At 34.6% G+C, this 19,254-nt stretch overlaps 1 protein-coding gene across 1 annotated transcript in view; it reads left to right on the top strand.

Annotated features, from left to right (window-relative positions):
- Nucleotides 1-19,254, top strand: part of parga (poly (ADP-ribose) glycohydrolase a) — a 61,398-nt gene that overhangs the window by 28,580 nt on the left and 13,564 nt on the right. The window contains exons 9-13 of the mRNA XM_056470986.1: nt 3,766-3,920; nt 11,002-11,081; nt 11,193-11,253; nt 12,962-13,037; nt 18,364-18,511. Of these exons, the coding sequence (XP_056326961.1) occupies nt 3,766-3,920; nt 11,002-11,081; nt 11,193-11,253; nt 12,962-13,037; nt 18,364-18,511 (520 nt within the window). The remainder of the gene's footprint in view (nt 1-3,765; nt 3,921-11,001; nt 11,082-11,192; nt 11,254-12,961; nt 13,038-18,363; nt 18,512-19,254) is intronic.

Genomic DNA, 19,254 nt, shown 5'->3' with positions numbered 1-19,254 from the left:
AAACTGTTGATTAAATAATGCAGAAAAACATAGTAAATGTATATGAATTTTTATCCAAGGCTTTTATCCAAGTCCTCTGAAATTATACAATCACGTTATGGAATTTAAACATTTAATTTGGTCTTTTAGTCACCTACATTATAAGCATTGGTCAGCAAACATAAACAGAAGCTCATCCATAGATGCATGGCATGCAAGAACAAATCTTGGTTCTTCATTGTTTCTTGCAGAAGCTCAGATAAATCTGTAAAGCTACTTCTGACCATGACATGTTCACATGCTTAGGGGATTATATGCAGCATCCATTATTTATTCTCTTAGGTAAAGAGAGATCTCCACTTAAGCATCATTCTTAGATGGAAAATGTGCTTTATGCGTTATAAAACTTAAAGCATCAGAATTGGTACTCTGTATCGGCTGATCACCATGACAAGATATCGCTACTCTGTATCGGCTGCAAAAATGCTGATCGTAGCATCCCTAATTAATACATTACATGTCAAATTGGTATCCCCTAGTGGCAGTTTCAGGTATACAGTAATACCTGTTTTTTGAAGATTTAAACATTATAAAACAAACAAACAAAAACACTCGCTGCATCTGAAAGTACTCGAGTAGGTACGGCATTTGAGTTACCTGGACACTTTGGAATCAAAGGCAATGAGAATGCATACTCACTAGTGACAACCCCCAAAATTTTCCCACTACCTCCTTTGCATCAAAAACCAACAATAAACTTAAATGAAACTTCTATTAATTTAACTAGTGGGATCAGATTGTTTTTACCCATTGTAGCATCGGTCACTCCAGGATGGCACACAAGTTTTTAATGGCGTACTCACACTATGTACAGTTGCCTTGAACCGGGCCGAAGCACACTTGTTCCCCCTCCAGTCTCCCCTGATGTCCCGCACTCGCATTAAATTCGCACCTGGGCACACTTACGTCATCGATGATGCGCTGTTCAGTAAGCGCTTTCGCTCAGCACAGTGGAGATTCCTTTAGTTATATTGTTTTAGTCATTTGGGATGCAGTGACACGCTGTCAAATATTTCGCCGAACAGATCAGCCCCTTTTGATGCTCATAAGCAATCATAAAGTCCTCGTGCTGCAGGAATTAGGAGGTTTGCAAAAGGTGCAGCTGTCGTGCAGTGAGGGGGTTTGCGTCTTTAATAACCTACGACAGTTTGCGTTCATTGAACAGTAAGAATGATTAATAAATCCACATGAAACCGTGCCGTAAAAGTCACGTCTTGTCTTCAGTTTCGGTCTCAGGCATGCTTTGCACTCACACTACAAGTGTATCGCGCTCTGGCACACCTCTTCCTACCGGGCCAGGGCTGGCCAAGTGAACCGTGCCTGAGCCCAATTTAGGGCACTTGCACTTCTCAAACGATCCGGGAAACGGGCCTGGGCACGGTTTGGATAGCATAGTGTGAGTACGCCCTAAATCAAAGGTATCTAAACTTGGTCCTGGAGGGTCGGTGTCCTGCTGAGTTTAGCTCCAGCTTGCCTCAACAAACCTGCAAGGATGTTTCTAGAAATCCTAGTGAGAGCCTGATTAGCTTGGCCAGGTGTGTCTTATTTGGGTTGGAACTAAACTTTGCAGGACACCGGCCCTCCAGTACCTAGTTTTGGGCACCCCTGTTTTACTGCTTGTGGAAGATCCTCCCACATGTCCTATTTGTAAAAGCACTTTTGTTACTAGGAAGCATGTTCTGTTGGGTTGTGTTGGTTTTAATTCCTTTTTTAATTCAGCTCATTCTTTGAAGCGATTTATTTTATTATTATTATTTTTTTTTTTTTTTTTTTTTTTTTTGTATTATTATTTTTTTTATTATTATTTTTTTATTTATTTTTTAAACAGTAGCTACGTTTCCATCCATCTATTTTTATGCACATTTTGGACATGCACATAAAAATCAGTTGATGGAATCGCCAAGATATGCATAAATTTTGAAAATGCGCAAAAAAAAAAAACGTGCGCATGACTAAGTAGGATAAACTTTTTATTCAATAAGAAAAGATGCGCATAAACTACAATGAAAACCCTTTAAACGTACAAATTCCAGTATGCGCATTAAAGTCATGTGATTTTTGTCATAAGATGATAAAAATTTGAATGGACAAATCAGCAGGCTGAACACATTGTAAAACATCGGAAATTTTGTTTTGGCAATTCTAAAACGCCATTACAGTGTTAGTATTATTATATTATTAATTACCTCCAGAATTGTCAAGCGTGTCTGTGCTCTGCGTCTAACGCCTTCGAACGCCACCGCGCGTTTACTTCGTGTCAGGATTGCCACCTGAGGCGCAAGTCATTTATTAAATAAAGAAAAGATTCACGCAGCTTCTCCTATCACAGCAATTTCCATTTTTACTGTTGATATTTGGTGCCAGATAATCAGGAAGGGACAAATTAGTTCGCTTTGACTCATTGGATGGAAACGCAGCTTTATTTGCACGTCTTTTATGCAATAATTCAGTTTTGCGCATAAAGTTAATTTGTAGTTTTGGATGAAAACATAGCTGAGAATCCAAACGCAGATTTGGAGTTTTTAGCAAAATTAAATTGTAAAACTTTAAGATAATCTTTGTCTCCAGCATAATTTTTCTCACCATGGAAATGGCCATTGAAGCTGGCATGGCATTAATCACAAACAAACTACTTTTGAATTTGAATTTACTACACGACAGTTAGAAAAGTTCTATACAGTATGAATGTGAGTAGTATGAATGGAAATCAAACATACTTCATCTACCATTTATCATTATCACACGACCAACTCACATCAGTAGTGATGTTCACTCCCATTCATTAATTCTCAAGTGTAACATCATGGGATAGTGTACAGAATTTTACTGGAAGTACTATGTTATCAGGGTACTTCTCACCTACTGTTTTTTTGTATACTACACTGTAATACCCAAAAAGTTAAGGTAACTCAAACCGTTTGAGGAAACCAATTGCATCAAACCATTTAAGTTCAAAAACTAATCTTAATGAGTACTGTGAACTAAAGCCATTTGAGTAAACGAAGCAATTTGAGCACAGTAAAACCCAATGAATGAAGAGAACTCAAACTAACTGAGTACTGTAAAACCCAATGAGTTAAAGCAAACTTACTCCATTTAAGTTGAAGTAATGATATATTTAACTCATTAGCTTCAACACGGAGTTCAAAACTCTTTTCAAATGAGTAGATTTAACTTTCAGTAAATTTTTAGTTTACTGCACTCACTTCATGAGAACTACACTCATTTCGTTTGATAAAGTTGACTTTTGGGTTTTACAGTGTTTGAATTCAGACATGCTTCTCTGCTCACATTGTTTTCTACAAACTACATAGTAGGGAAGTATGCAATGTTTGGAAGCAACATTCATCTTTAGGTAAAATCAGACTGTTCAGTTAAGCAGGCCCTTAGCCATTAAATCAGTGTTAATGCAATATCCTGCACAGAATTTATTTTAAGAATTCAAAAGTTTTTCACCTTCTAAAATAGTCTCTTCTCGCTCAGCCGCACTCTTTATTTGTGAACATTTTTATTAATGTTCGCATTGATTAGTCGTCTATACTGCCCTTAAGAGTCTTTAAGTCCAATCAGTAGAGATGGATGACGCCAAATGTAAATGCTGCTGGCTGATGGTGGGATACAGCAGGGAACCTTAATTACTCCTAGCCATTTGCTTAATGTAATTCTATCTCCCTGTTTGGTCAATTGCTAAACTAATTATCTTTGCCTCTCTCTCCTCTTCCACAGCCAATCCCGCTGCTAAAGACGAGGATGAATCAGTCCTTGACCATGTCACAGGAACAAATTGCCTGCCTTCTTGCCAATGCCTTCTTCTGTACATTTCCCAGACGCAACTCGCGCAAGTCCGAGTACGCCAACTACCCCGAGATCAATTTTTACAGGTACTGGCGTCTCGCCGGAGACCTGTTACATATTTTGTAGGCCTAGTTATTGATTGTCTGAGGCTTTTAGTTTTCAGTCCAAATTAGGGTGTATGTGTAGGCTGTTAGGTAAGTCATGATTTGATTTAATTTTCCTTCCCATTATCTAGTAGTCGGTTTCTATTAGATTCACAATGGGTTTTGGCTTGTTAATATAGCATGTGTAGACCTTGACATTCAAATTTAATGAAGGCTCCTCTTTATCAAAATTACTCTCCTACAGATAATCCACAATGTGATTTTTCATTTAGAGGGTACATTTGCACTGTTCAGACTTTGCCATCATTATATTTTTCAATATTGAATCTTCCAAAATATGCATCTAGTCTATTTTCGGTTTTGAAAATATGCTGTAATATGAACTACTTTACACTTTAAGGATTCTGTGGCTTATGGTAAAAATGAATTTGTTTTTGGTTGACTTTGCAACTTTTTATTCGCTCATGTTTGGTTTGATGGATTTCTGTGGTTTTAAAGCATCTATAGAAGAGACGATGTGTAGGAGTTTCTCTCCCCTCTTAAATTGCAGCTCTACAACAAAGCCACTCATGTGATACAGTACTTAAATCAAGCCTTTATGGGCTGATTAAAACAAATGAATAAGATGCTGGAGAGACTGATGTAAAGTACGTGGTCATCCATCTCTTGTCTGTCATCGTGCCTACTCGAACGTCGTCCTCTGATGAGCAGGATCTCCCTGCAGCAAGCGCTCATCTCGCAGCATGGAGATGTTGTTGATATTCAACAGTATGTTTTCTGAGAAGAGAAAATGATCCAGTGACGCAGCTTGACACAAGAGGTGTTATGCGAATATGAAACAATTGAGAAATATCTCCAGAATTAGCTTTTTAAATGTTAAAAAAATGTATGTAACTAAGAAAAAAAATCCAATACTACAGTTTCAGTAGGAATAGAATATATATAGAACATATACAAATTAAATAAGTATTAAATAAATACAGTTGAAGTCAGAATTATTAACCATATTATATATAATAATAAAATTATTATATTATTTGTTTTTTCAACACATTTCTAAACCATAGTTTTAAAAACTAATTTCTAATAACTGATTTCTTTTATCTTTGGCATGATGACCGTATATAATAATTTACTAGATATTTTTCAAGATATCACTATTCAGCTTTAATTTTAAAGGCTTAACTAGGGTAATTAGGCAAGTTAGGGTAATTAGGGAAATCATTGGATAACAATGATTTGTTCTGTAGACAATCAAGAAAAAAAATAGCTTAATAGGTCTATTAATATTGTCCTTAATGTTTTTTTTTTATTAATTTATTTATTTTTAAATAATTTTTTTTTTGTTCTAGCCAAAATAAAACAAATAAGACTTTCTCCAGAAGAAAAAATGTTATTGGAAATACTGCGAAAAATTCCTTTTATATATATGATATATATACAGTATATATATATATATTGATATATATATAGACCAGCTGAATGCCAGTCTAAAGTCCAGCGCGTTAGTTGTGCACCTCGAATACACATTGCTTAATATACGCAGGATGTACAGCAATACTCAAATATCTTTACAAATGAAAAAGAATTAAAGGATTAAAACATAACAAAAATTATTATTTTCTATATAAATATATAAACCATTTTAGTTTCAGTTTATTCATGACGGTTTGCTTTTGTATAATGTTATTGTTATTAGTAGTATTATTTATTATATGCATATTTATATTTGTTTTATTAAAAAAAAGCTTAGATTTGTCCACCTGTCAGGTTTTGGACCATATGAGGCATAGGACATGTGTTTGGATATAACTCAGTTTTGTGACCACACTTCATTATTATAGCTCATTTATTCATTTGCTGCAAATTAGAACTGAATTTTGAAATGGTTTTGAAACAAATCTTTGTGCTTAACAAACAAAATTAATTATGTAGGCTAATGGATGTCTGTGGATGTCGATTGGAGGAGACTTGTTCTTTATCCTCACGCTGCAGATGGTCTGTTCAACTGTTTTCTCGCTAGTAAAGCATTCAGTTTTTCCATTTACAAAGTCCACCATGTAAATAGCAAATGCGCCATGGCACAACACAACTGACTTATAAAGGGAATGGGAGATGTGACTGATTGGTTTATTCTTAAAACACACCCATATCTCATAAAGAGAATAAGCACAACCCTGTTAGACCATGCGCAGAACATATTTTTCCGTCCTTAAAATAGCTAAAGTGGATTCGGCCACGCCCCTTAATGCTTTTGCTCCATGCACTTTAGACTTTGCGTCGAGATTGTTAAAATATAGCCCTTTTTTTCTAATTTATCTTAATTTATTAAAAAAATGTGAAACCTAATTTAGTAAATATATTTAATTTCATTATTCAGTTAAGTCACTGGAGCCCTTTTTCTTCATTGGGAAACACTGAAAAGTGATAACATTCAGTAAGAAAGTTTTGTGGCACCATCAGTTATTTCAGAGGATGGGAAAATGAGTTCAGGAAACCAGTTTGAAAACTCATTATATTATTTTGATGATGGTAGCAGTGCAGTAATTAGACACTACTTCTTTGATATAGCTTTGGTCACAGCATTTGGCTTTTATAAATGCCAGTCAAAAATAGTCTCTGGTGTATTGAAGTTGTTTTCATGCAAGTCAGAAAACCAAAAGAATCCTTTAAAAGCTCTTTGGAACACTGCCGGTGGTTGATCGTGCCGCACACTTGCAGAAGAACGCAGCCCTCAGTTTTACTCTGTCATGCTGAGATGGCTATTGATTCCCCAGGCACTTCAAGTACTTTTACAACCTCCAAGACATGCAGAGGATCTAAATATAATACATTTGGCTTGTTTCTGCCTTTATCTTTCCTGCTGGACGTAGTTAAAGTGCTCTAGATAATGAAGGTCCGAGAGATATCAGCATTAAACCTAATTGGGTTTAACAGGTGAACACAAGGTCACAGACTTTGTGCCAGCATCATATGCAAACAAACAAGTTTAGTTTTATTGGAGCATTGTACAGGACATCGTGGGCCGTGGATTTGGCTGTGCCGCAGAAAACAAGTTTCAGCAAGACCGCAGCGCGCCGAGATGTGCGGATCGTTACGGTGCGGCCCACTTTAATTGAGTGACTGTCCATCAGTTTACTCATTGGCTTGAGCACTGCTGCTATCAAGCACCAGGCAATTTAGAGATTGCTTGTTTGGCAGAGCTGTCAAAGTCTGCCCTCTGGGAAATGACATATAGACTGGCTGAAGATATATTTACTTTAGTTTCAAAATGTGCACATCAAAGCAAGCTTTCCGACGGTGCACCTGCGAAACTGTGAATACAGATTCATCAATGAAGCCTCAAGATTGTGATTGATTATACAGTAGCCTGCTTTGGAGTCACAGGATTGGCTTCTATCACCAAGTTTGTCATATTTTGATTTGAAACAAGTGTAGTAAAATGCTTTATTTGCTTGAAAAATAATAGTTTAGCAATTACAGTACATTTATTAAATCTCAATCATGGAAACATTTGGATATGTGCCCATAACTTTAAGCCACATTGTCTTTGTATACTCTTTGGTGTTCTGGTAACCCTATTTTACATATTTTTTTTATTTCGTTCATGATATTTCATGAGTTAATCAACTGGAGTCACATGAAATCTCTTGTTTCTTTTCCTGAACTTTAAGTCTCACCTTTTTTTTTTTTTTTTTTGCAAGGACTGTAAATGTATATTTCATTCTCTTTTAATTACTGTATCATTTACTGTGTTCAATCATAGATACCTCAGATATCTTTTTGTTTGCATATCAGATTAAAATGAACGCAGGTTTTTTTTTTTTTAAAGAGACATGTCAAGTTTATTTATATAGTGCATTTTACATATACCAATAATTTAGTTATTCAACTGATCACTATGGGCGCTATCATACACCCGGCGCAATAAGGCTCAAGACGTGTTTGCTGTGTTGTGTTGCTATTTTCAGACCAGCACAACTCTAATTTACACATTTTCTATTTCGTTGTTTAAATAACAAATCCATTATCGGCGCTTTGTGGACTCATGGGTGTTCCGGTCTAGAAAAGAGGTCTGTTAAGGTGCGTTGCTGGCGCGTTGCTATTTTGAGGGACTAAAATAGACTGTGCAATAGACCAGAAAACAGGTCTAAAATCCAGCGCAGAGCACGTTAGTTGTGTGCCTCGCTTACACATTGCTTAAAACATGCAGGATGTAAAGCAATACGCAAATATTTTTTCAAATGAAAAAAAATTAAAGGAATACAATATTACAAAAATTATTACTTTCTACATAAATATAAAAACCACTACCTCCATGCCTTCTTCATCTAGGGGGGCTTTTTCAGTTTATTTAGGACAATTTGCTTTTATATAATGTTATTATTATTAGCAGTATGATTTATTAATAAGTGTATTTATATTTGTTTTATTAAAAACAAGCTTGGATTTGTCCACATGTTGGGTTTTGGACGATATGGGGCATAGGACATGTGTTTGGATATAACTTTTTTGACCACACTTCGTTATTCTTATTCATTTATTCATTTGCTGCAAATTTAACCTGAATTTAGAAATGGTTTAGAAATCTTTGTGCTTAACAAATAAAATTAATTATGCAGGCTAAAATATACTCTGTTTTCTGATCCATGAAAGAGAGAAAGAGAAAGAGGCCGATTGGAGGTGATTAGTTCTTTATCCTTGCGCTGCGGATGGTCTGTTTAACTGTTTTCTCGCTAGTGAAGTGTTCAGTTTTTCAAATTACAAAGTCCACTATGTAAATAGCAAATGCGCCATGATGCGACGCAACTGACTCTTAAAGGGAATATGAGATGAGACTCTCATTGTTGTTGTTTTTTCTCAAAACACACCCATAACTCATTAAGAGAATAAGCAGAACCCTGTTAGACCATGCGCAAACCGTATTTTTCCGTCCTTAAAACGTCCTTAGCAAAAGTGGATTCGGACAAGCCCCTAATGCTTTAGTGCTATGTGCTTTAGACTTTGCACCTAGATCAATAAAATAGAGCCCTATATCTTTAATATCTTACAATTAATTTAATATTGCAATGTCTTGTAAAATGTAATGTTAAAAGTAAAAGAAGAAATGCTGTTGTGACCTTTGTTGCTTTGGACCATCAAGAGAAAGCATGAAATTATTAGATTCAAGATTCAAAGATTTGAAGTGTTTATTGTTATATGCACAGTAAGGCACAGGTTTCCTGCACAATGAAATTCTTACTTTGCTGCAGGTTTGGTGTATATTAAAAACATATAAACCTATTTAACAAAATAGGCATGCAAGGAAGTTAACATAAGTATGAACTATAAAAAATAAATTCTAATATTAATGATAATAAAAAGTTTCTATATACATAAATGTGTTTTTAGGCATGGGCTGGTATAAGATTCTGACAGTATGATAACCTTGAATAAAAATATCATGGTTTCACAATATTATGATTACTGCTCTAAAATATGTTCTTTTTAAATGTCTGGGTAAAATACAAAAACTTTTTTCCCCCTTTAACGCAATATATTTTATTTTGAGAAACATTTAAAATATTTTGGAGCAGGAAAAATGTCAGGCTAAATAATTAAAGTAAAACATTGATTTCTGCTATCTTTAGTAGTTTTAAAAACACAGATTTCTTTACAATTTAAAATGGCATCTTTGGATATCTTTTCTGCTTAAAAAAAATAAATAAATAAAAAATCTTACACATGCCTTAGGAACCATATAGCAGAAAATTGTAGCAGTTTTAAAACCTTGGCTTTTCCAAACCACGGTACACTGAAAAAAAATATTCAAAGATTTCCTTAGATTTACTCAATTTTTTACATTAAGTGGTTGTAAACAATTTATTTGGGCTGAATTTAAACAAACAAATTAAGTTGAACATTGCTCAATTTAATTTGTTTAAATTCGACACAAATAAATTGTTTGCAACAGTTTGCATGCAACACTTTTTTCAGTGTATACCTTGAAAATGGTTATCGTCCCATACCTGTTGGTAATGTAATATCACATACTGTGGTAGCCAACTAAAGGCTTGCATACATGACTAATACTTGAATAGGGAAATCTTTCCATGGTGAGAAACGTTCTCAATTAAATCAAAATAACACTGACACATCTTGCCCTGCATTCTCCCACTGTTTTTCCCCTCTAATTTGGCCCTTGCAATTCCCAGCTTGTCATGTTATGAAAATCAGGTGAATAAAAAAATCCTTTCACAAGTGCTTGTCTTGTTAAATTAAATTGTATTTTCTCATACATTCCACTCATAAAGGTCAACAATCAGTTTCTAACTACAAAAAAACACCTATTTTCTGTCAATAACGGTTTGCCTTCCAGGTTTAATTACATAAAATCAGCTCCACCATCAAGAAGACTATATATAGGAGGCTTCAATAACTCCTGTCTTCCTTCCCTAAGGGCTTTTAGTGCATCAGCTTTTCCTCAGTCATTTTTATTTGTTCCCCTCTTTTTTCCCTTCTTTATTCCATTTAAATCAAGTGAGAGGAAGGATGAATGCAAGTGGAAGATGTTTAGTTTGAGGACTGCAGTCTTCTAAATGGAGAAAGCCATTTGTTGAAAGTATCGTGGCTGATCACTGTAAGGCTTTTGCTATTTGGGACTTTTAAAAGCAAGCCTGCAGTTCTTTAATGGTCTTTAAAGGAATGAAGAAGTGTTCCTCCCTTTGTGAAATGGGACACAAGCGCAGTGCTGAGCCCGCAGGCAGGGCTCCGTATCATTGTTGTCCTGACTGAGAGGCCATCACAGGCAGCCGTGCTGAGCAAACAAGACTGGTGAGATGAAGCGGCAAAGTCCGATCACACGGAAGGCCTTTTTCTCCTCACGTGTTTCCAAGAATGACGCACTAACCTGGTGCTAAAACCTCTCATACATCACTTTGACTTGACGAACTAAACGTCTCCCTCTAATGGTCGTCTATTACCCAGAGATAATCTTGTGCATCTTAAAGTGAGCCTTTGTGGATTTATTCTAATAGCTAATGAACATTTCTGTGTCTCTGTGTCTTGTGTCATCTTTTCATAGACTGTTTGAAGGCTCATCTCAACGCAAAATTGAGAAACTCAAAACCCTGCTGTGCTATTTCAGGAGAGTCACAGAATCTAGTAAGCCAAACCACACAAGAATCCATCCACACTGAAATAAATGCTAATGAGTTTTATTATGCGTTTTATTTTTGTAATGTATTATATAATTTATTTCTTTTACATTTTCAGTGCCCACCGGCCTTGTCACATTCAAAAGACAGAGCTTGACCACTTCTCCTAAATGGGAAAGGTATGTGCACTTAAATTCTTTACGTTATTGTTGGTATATAGAGTGCAGTATAGTGTCGACTTCATATTAAATTAGCAAAAGAGATTTTATATATGTACAAAAGCATATTAAATGCAATAACAGTTGAAGTCAGAAATATTAGCCCACGTAAATTATTAGCCCCCTTGTTTATTTTTTCCCCAATTTCTGTTTAATGGAGAGAAGATTTTTTCAGCACATTTCTAAACATAATAGTTTTAGTAACTCATTTCTAATAACTGATTTATTTTATCTTTGCTATGATGACAGTAAATAATATTTGACTAGATATTTTTCAAGACACTTCTATACAGCTTAAAGTGACATTTAAATGCTTAGGATAGGTTAGGTTAACTAGGCAGGTTAGGGTAATTAGGTAAGTTATTATATAACGATGGTTTTTTCGTTAGACTATTGAAAAAAATATAGCTTGAAGGGGCTAATAATTTTGACCTTAAAATGGCTTTTAAAAAATTAAAAACTGCTTTTATTCTAGCCGAAATAAAACAAATAAGACTTTCTCCAAAAGAAAAAATATTATCAGACATACTTTGAACATTTCCTTGCTCTTTTAAAAATAATTTGGGAAATATTTTTAAAAGAAAAAGAAAATTCAAAGGGTTGCTAATAATTCTGACTTAAGTGTTTCACTTAACCTTTGTGATTATAAAATGTCCAAATATGGGTAACATAAGGCTCTGATCTAAATTAAACAGATCAATTAATTCATTAAATAAACTGATTGAAAGTGTTTTGCTGGCTAATTGAAAAAACCTAATGGTTTGAAGGGTAGTAGCAAAATAAAAAGATTAGAAATTATAACTATTATTGTTTTGGGTCTGCTTTGTGATCCTTAATTTTTTGCTTTTGTCATATGCCATCAGGTGATTCTTGTTCTAAATATGCATGACAAGATTTGTTTGGTATATAACTGAATGACATTTTAGGCTAGGATTTAGTCTGTAGATCATGGTAAAACAATATGATGGTTAATTAATTTACAAATTTAGAATCTATTTTATTTCACTTCTAAGAGTAGCATTTTTTATTTCAATTTGTGCTTCAATAAAGTGTTTTTCTGTCAATCTTTGTTTTACAAATGTATATAAGAAAGATCCCCACCATCAAAAACCCACAATCACATTCAGCATTTTATTTTTGTTCAAAATAGAAAAGCTACACTAGTTTAAATCTTCACGATTTACAAAAAGAAAAATGACGGTTTTTTTTGTCTGTGTGTGTTATTAAAAAAAGATTTACTTTCAAACAAATCCTACATTTAGTTTTGAATGTGCTACAGCTAGAGGGCTCTCTGACATTTAAAGTAGTTCACAAAGATCACTCCGTCACAAGGCGTCATGCTTGATAAATGAACTTTGGCACTGTGGAGTCACTTTGCCCAATTGCTTCCTCTGGCAGTGCAGACGAGACCAAACCGCCTCTCTGTTTTACTTATTAGAAAAACCCTCACCACTGAGATTGTTGAATTTCAGATTGCTTAAGTGATGATTGTAGCCCTTCACTGTTGGTTCACTATAGCATTCACTATAGCACCACTATTGTGATGCATAAATAAATGAAAAAGTATTTGTAAAACATGTACTAGAAAAAAGAGAAGGTGTTAAAATTAAAGTCCTCATTCTGTGCTCAATCTGTAGTGTTTTAACAGAATTTTTATTTTAATCTCTAGCTCGAAGTCTCAGCTCAGCCATCTTCACATCACCTGTAAGGGCACCATAGAGGATCAGGGCTACGGGATGCTGCAGGTGAGAGTCTCACTAGTGGCTAGTTTTCACTGTGACGTCTGTCAGATTAGAGATTACTTTGACTGACGTGAAAAACCTTTTGTGTTGTCCTTCCTCTCTCCTCAAGAAGACATGTCTGTGTAGTTGTAAAATATACATATTTTTATGGTGATTGAGGATTTTCTATTCCAGCTTTGAGTCAAGTAGTTCAGCTTAAATAAGATTCCACACACATGCATAAATAATCCATACATAAAGGATTTCATTCCAACTATCTCTTACATTCGGTGAGATGGGGCCCTCATCCAGTTTGACATACCTTTGTCAATACTTCACTGCTAATTACAAATAATAAAATAAATGAAAAAAAAAATCTATATCTAATTATTAATGTTATTGACCTATTGTGATATAGAAAAAAATAATTAAGATTTTACTCAATGCCGCAAAAATAGTAATTTGGTGGCGTGTTATTTTATTAGTTTCTGTTTTTGTTCCTCTTAGTTTTTTTTAGCAACTAGCTGACATGTAAGTTAAGCCCCAGTCAGATCACACAAATTTGCCATCATTTTGGCACGATTTCTTGATGTAGGGTGTCGTGTAGATTCGTAATTGAAAAATATGCATCGTAACACAAGATTCAATTGTTTTTTCTCGTGTAATGTGGCATAGTTCATGACAACTGATACCATGCCTGCGATGCCTCACGACACCATCGCAAAAAATCTAGCATGTTAAATATTTTTCTTGTTCTTCATGACGAGTTCCATCATGTGGGTGACACTGTGCAATAGGAGCACATAATTTCTTGGATATCTCAGCGGGTGCTGCCTTTAATGCGCTGGTCAGGTGATCAAAAAATAGGCTGCAGATTTACTAATTGGTGGGTCAAGGGTGGATAAGATCAATCATTGGTTATGAAAACTTTAACTACCTTTTCTAAAATATTAAGGTGTTTTAAGCAATTTTATCTGACAGACTGGCACAAATATGCAGACATCTCCATTCTCACAAGGAGTTTCTGAATTTTTTTTATCCTTCCAACACAGTTTGTTCTTCCGAGGTAATCTGGGAACATGTTAAGTGCTGCGAAAACATTACAAAAGCATTTTCTGCTTATTAATATTTGTCATTAATAGTTAAAACAGTTTAATACAGGCTTCTCTGAAACTGTGAATATTTCACTTTAATTTTATTTGGGCTAGATTGTTATTTCATTTTACAAACCAACCAACACGGAAATTTGTGTTTTGACGCTGAAGCATAGCGGACTTGTTTTGAAGTGCATCCCCTCAAATGTTATTCATTATTCTTGTTTATAGATAATTGACCAACAAAAGATACATTGAAATTAAGATAAAAATTATAGCAAATGAAATTCGTTTCAAAAAGATATTTTTTCCAAGAAAAATATACACATAATGTTTTTGTTTGTGCCCCTCCACTACTCAGTTATGTGGGTGGAGGGTTTGTCTTGCTTTGAGGAAAATAAGGATTTAATGAATGAATTCTTTGTGATTGTATCACAAATCTCAAACCAAAATTTTTTTAATATGTCATTATTTTAAACATGTATTGAGCATTGATTTTTTTTTTTTTTTTTTTTTTTTGCTACAGCTTATGTGCTTTAATTTTCTCTGTCTCACTCATGGCAAATTCAGGCGATTGACTGTTTAAAAAAAAAAACTCATGGCAGGAAAATAAACATTTAGATTTCAAAGAAAATATCTTAATATTAAAAAGGAATCATAAGTTTGATCCTATCCATGTCGTAACGAATGCCCTTAAATAATGTAGTTATTAGTTGTCAGCAAGCATCAGTGTTTATTGAGATTGAAATAAGATTAAATAAAAAATTTTAATTGACATAAGAAATATTGTTATAGCAACACTTGTGACTGCTATGGGAAATAACGCTCGTCGTAGATGTCACAGGATGACTGATCATGAAGCAACGTGTAGTCTGGCACATTTGTTACCCACGACAAGTCAAGATTTTATTCAGAAAAAAATTGCATAATCTGACATTGTGACTTTCTTAACCGACCATAAAAATCATGTGATCTGACCGGGGCTTTAGGTTTTTTTTTTTAAACAATTAGAATAATTAAATTATATAAAAATCATATTAAATATATACAATTAAATGTATAAATAAATAATAATAACCATTTATATTTTAGACAAGTCTACAGTATGTAAAAAAAAACACACACACAAAAAGAAATGCATAGAATCACCAACTACAACTCAAATCTCTCAGTGTTGACCTCATCCGCCTGAGGTTCTGCAGATTGGTGGGCCACGCTGCACCTCTTGAGTCTCTGCTCTGCTCTCTTCTGGCCGTCTCTCCTCAGTCGGGGCAGGGCTCACCCTGACAGCTGACGGGCACACATGAGCAGCCCCGAGAGCTCCCAGGAGCCTGGGGTCCTGCAGCCGGATTGACGGATGTTTCCGGAAGGGTGGGACGGCCTGACAGGCTGTCAGTGGTGCTGAGGAGAGGCGGAGCAGCCGGAGCTGGAGTTGAGTGACCTGATCAGAGAGATCATCTGGCAGCCTGACAAACTCCCTCCTCTTTCCTCCTGCGTCTCTCAGAGAGGAGGCTGTGGCCCAGAGCGGCCCGCCTGACAGCCCGCAAAACACTGCCTCCAAGGGTCATACACTTCCCCTGTTTACCTTTTCAGAGCTGTCCTGGGCTAATGCTACCACTTCTAGTCCATGAAATACTGAAATATAAAAATGCATGACACAATAGGAGACTGTGGTGAAATGCTCTTCGCTACAGCATTTAGCAGTGTCAGATATATGTATTTGTTACACTATATGCAGTATTCAAACTAGACTGTGGCCTTTGGGGGAGCCCACTCTTTTTTCTAACATTTTTTTAAACAAAAATCTATAAATATAAAACAAATATTTATATAATTTTAACTAATATCACAAAGTAGGCTAAATGAACAAAACACCACGATAGTTTCAGTTTACTTTCTTGCTAAAAAGCGATTGTTTTTCCAATCAGTAACTTTCTTTGACCCTTGAAAATTTCTTTTGAAGAATTTATTTTAACATGCTCAAACAACAGTAGCCTAAACAACAGAACAGCATTGTCTAATTTTACCAGCAGTGCTTCTGTGAGAGAAATACATTCATAAAGAATCAACAAACATAAATATGTTTCACTTAACAACAAAATAAATAATTTCGTCATGTAGCCTATTAATTTCTATTTGCTCGATAAGCTAAAGATGATGGCACTAAGGACAGCATATGCTTTTTTTATTTTACATAGGCATAATGAATGTCATGGGATCTCACGAGTTGGAAAATGAAAGAAACATTAGTGAAAGGGGTTCCTTTTTGTCTAGTTGACTTGCTTTCAGCTTGATTGTCCAACATGTTTACAGCAATGTCATGGTGTTTAAAAAAAAAAGCATTGTTTGGCCTACTGTATGAAACAAAAAACAAAACAAAACGGAACATCACATTTGTTTCGGAAAATGAATAAGTAGTGTTTGAGCAGCCATATGAAAGCATCTGGCTGTCAGTCTTTGACAGTCATGACTTTGCTCCTCAGCGCCCCCACACCTTGAGGCTCATGACAAGATTAGCATGGGTAGTTATCTTTTTTCTAAGTGAGGTGTAAATCACTGTCATGCATCAATGAATTCTATTTTGCACTTTTGCACATAATAATCCATAATCATATTACACAATAATAAAACCGCACATCACAATAACACCATAATAACACCATCAACCCCCACCCCCCCCCCCCCCCCCCCCCCCCCCCCCCAAGTTTGACAAAATCATGTTTTTAGGGGAGCCCATGCCTTAATTAGGGGAGCCTAGCTCCCTCGTAGTTCAAACCGTGACTATGTATAGATGCACTGAAATAAAATTAAGGTTGATTTAAAATATGAATAAAGGTTAAATGCTATTTAAATAAATGTTTATTATTATGTTGTTATTGGTATAATTATGTTATTGGTGTGTCCATCTAACTCAAACATGTTCCAATGAATTAAAACAAAATGAATAATAAAAATAATAACAATAATAATAATGCAAGTTGATAAATTAATTTATTATTAATATTCATTTATTATTACTATACATAATTTTAACAGTTTAATTGTTCTAAACATCTCAATTAAAACAAAAACCAGTACAAGGAAAGAAATTAATAGAACATAGTAATAATGAGCACACAGTTTACTTCTTTATATAAGAAAAACATTGTTGTTATTCTATCTGACAGAAGTCTGCCTGAAGGCAGTGAGTGTATCTACTGATTAGTTGTAGTGATCTGACCTCCATGGCTAATAGGCAGTCCTTAATAGATGCATTATTCAGAAAAGAGGGAGTGACGTTTGGCCTTGCAGGAACCTGCAGGGTCACAGTAGAAGGAAACTATAGCAGCCCATGCATTTTACCTCCGTAATTTAAGCTGTATGTGTATTTTTTCATTACTATTTTTTCATTACTAATATACAATATTATACTTGTGTATAAACATTAGTCAGTTCTGAAGCCAAATCAAAGCTTATCTAACAAAATAACTTGCGATAAAGGTCCAAAAACTAGTACACTTAAATTTATATGTTATAGAAAAATATTAAATGCAAATTAAAAAAAAGGAAAAATCAAGAGAAACAAAAAAAAAAAGAAAAATTTACTTAAATTTTTTAGGTTGTAATTTTTTATTTAAAATATTTAGCTTTAATTTAATTGTATTATCTTTCTATTTCTAAAGATGCTCGGTGGCTAAAATATTATTTTAATAAATATATCTGTTTAATTAATCTATTTTGTTTAAATGCACCAAAATACATTACTTATATTCACTGAGAAATGGATAAAAATATTCATTTTCAAAATGGGGTGTACTCAATTATGCTGAGCACTGTATTGAATTGTATTTTACCTCAGTAAAAAATATTATTTTTTGTTTTAATCACAATTCATGACTGATAATAGTTACCTAATAGTAGTTTTTCCTCATGTCATCCTCCATCAGCAGGTGTAGCGAAAAGTTTGGCTTTGTACATACATCAAAATTGTGCACAAAATAAAGATTACCTGAACCATGACGAAAATTCACTCATCTTCTGTGGTTTTACACCCAGCTGAACTGAGGACTCTATTTTCCACCCTTGTGCATTTTATTTTTAACCACAACCAGTAATCTCTGGTAAACCAAATCATGTGCATGTTCACACAAGCATCATTATGGATCTCTGTACCGAAACATCATTTCACACCATGTTCATGGATAAAATGTGTGTGTTTTTTTAGCCTGTAAACCAGCTGAACAGCAGGTGAATGTGTGTTTTTGTTTGTGCTGCAGGTGGACTTTGCGAACAGGATGGTGGGTGGAGGGGTGACGGGTCTGGGTTTGGTCCAGGAGGAGATTCGCTTCCTCATCAACCCGGAGCTCATCGTATCTCGCCTCTTCACCGAAGTCCTGGACCACAACGAGTGCCTCATCATCACAGGTCAGCGCACACAAACACACACACTCCTCCCTCCCGTCTGTCACACACAAACACACAACTCATCTCTGTCTGATTGATGTCAGCCACCATTGAAGTGCCTTGTTCCTCCCTTCTAGCTGTTACAACACCTGTTCTCTAAAAAGTATGAACACATTTGGGGATTTGGAGGAACCTGTGGCTCTTTATATAATAGACTGGCATGAAAAACATGAGGAATTTAATGATTCTGCCTCTGTAATGCAGAGGTTTTTAAAACTTACTAATGCAGAGGAGTTAAGTATCTTAATATTCAAATTGTTAATGATATTTTTATAAGAAATATATACACCTGCATTTGTACTGTACTTGTTACAAAAACTGCATATTTTAGTATTAAAAATTCAATTATCTTTGTATTATAAAAGATGTTACTGTTCTATGAACATATTTATTTGATTAAAATGTAAATGTAATGGTACTTTTCACAAAAAAGAAAGAATATTGAAACCATATTTTTAAAATGTGATATTTTGAGAAAGTGTTCCAATAATATTTAATTTTTGAATAAATTTATTTTTTGTCTAAACAACACTTTCATTCATTCATGCATTTGTTTATATAAACTTTTTCATTATTCCCTTTTTAGCTAATTTCCTTCCTTTAGTTATTCGTTTTATTTATTTTTTTTATTTCTTTACATTTTTTTATAAATGAAACCTGATATCTGTCTGTTTGTCTGTTTCTTTCATATATTGTGTACCCTC

Source organism: Danio aesculapii, chromosome 13, assembly GCF_903798145.1.
Source record: "Danio aesculapii chromosome 13, fDanAes4.1, whole genome shotgun sequence".
In the NCBI taxonomy this organism is placed as follows: Eukaryota; Metazoa; Chordata; class Actinopteri; order Cypriniformes; family Danionidae; genus Danio; species Danio aesculapii.
Note: the sequence above shows the minus strand (reverse complement) of the source record. Positions and strands in the feature narration are given on the sequence as shown.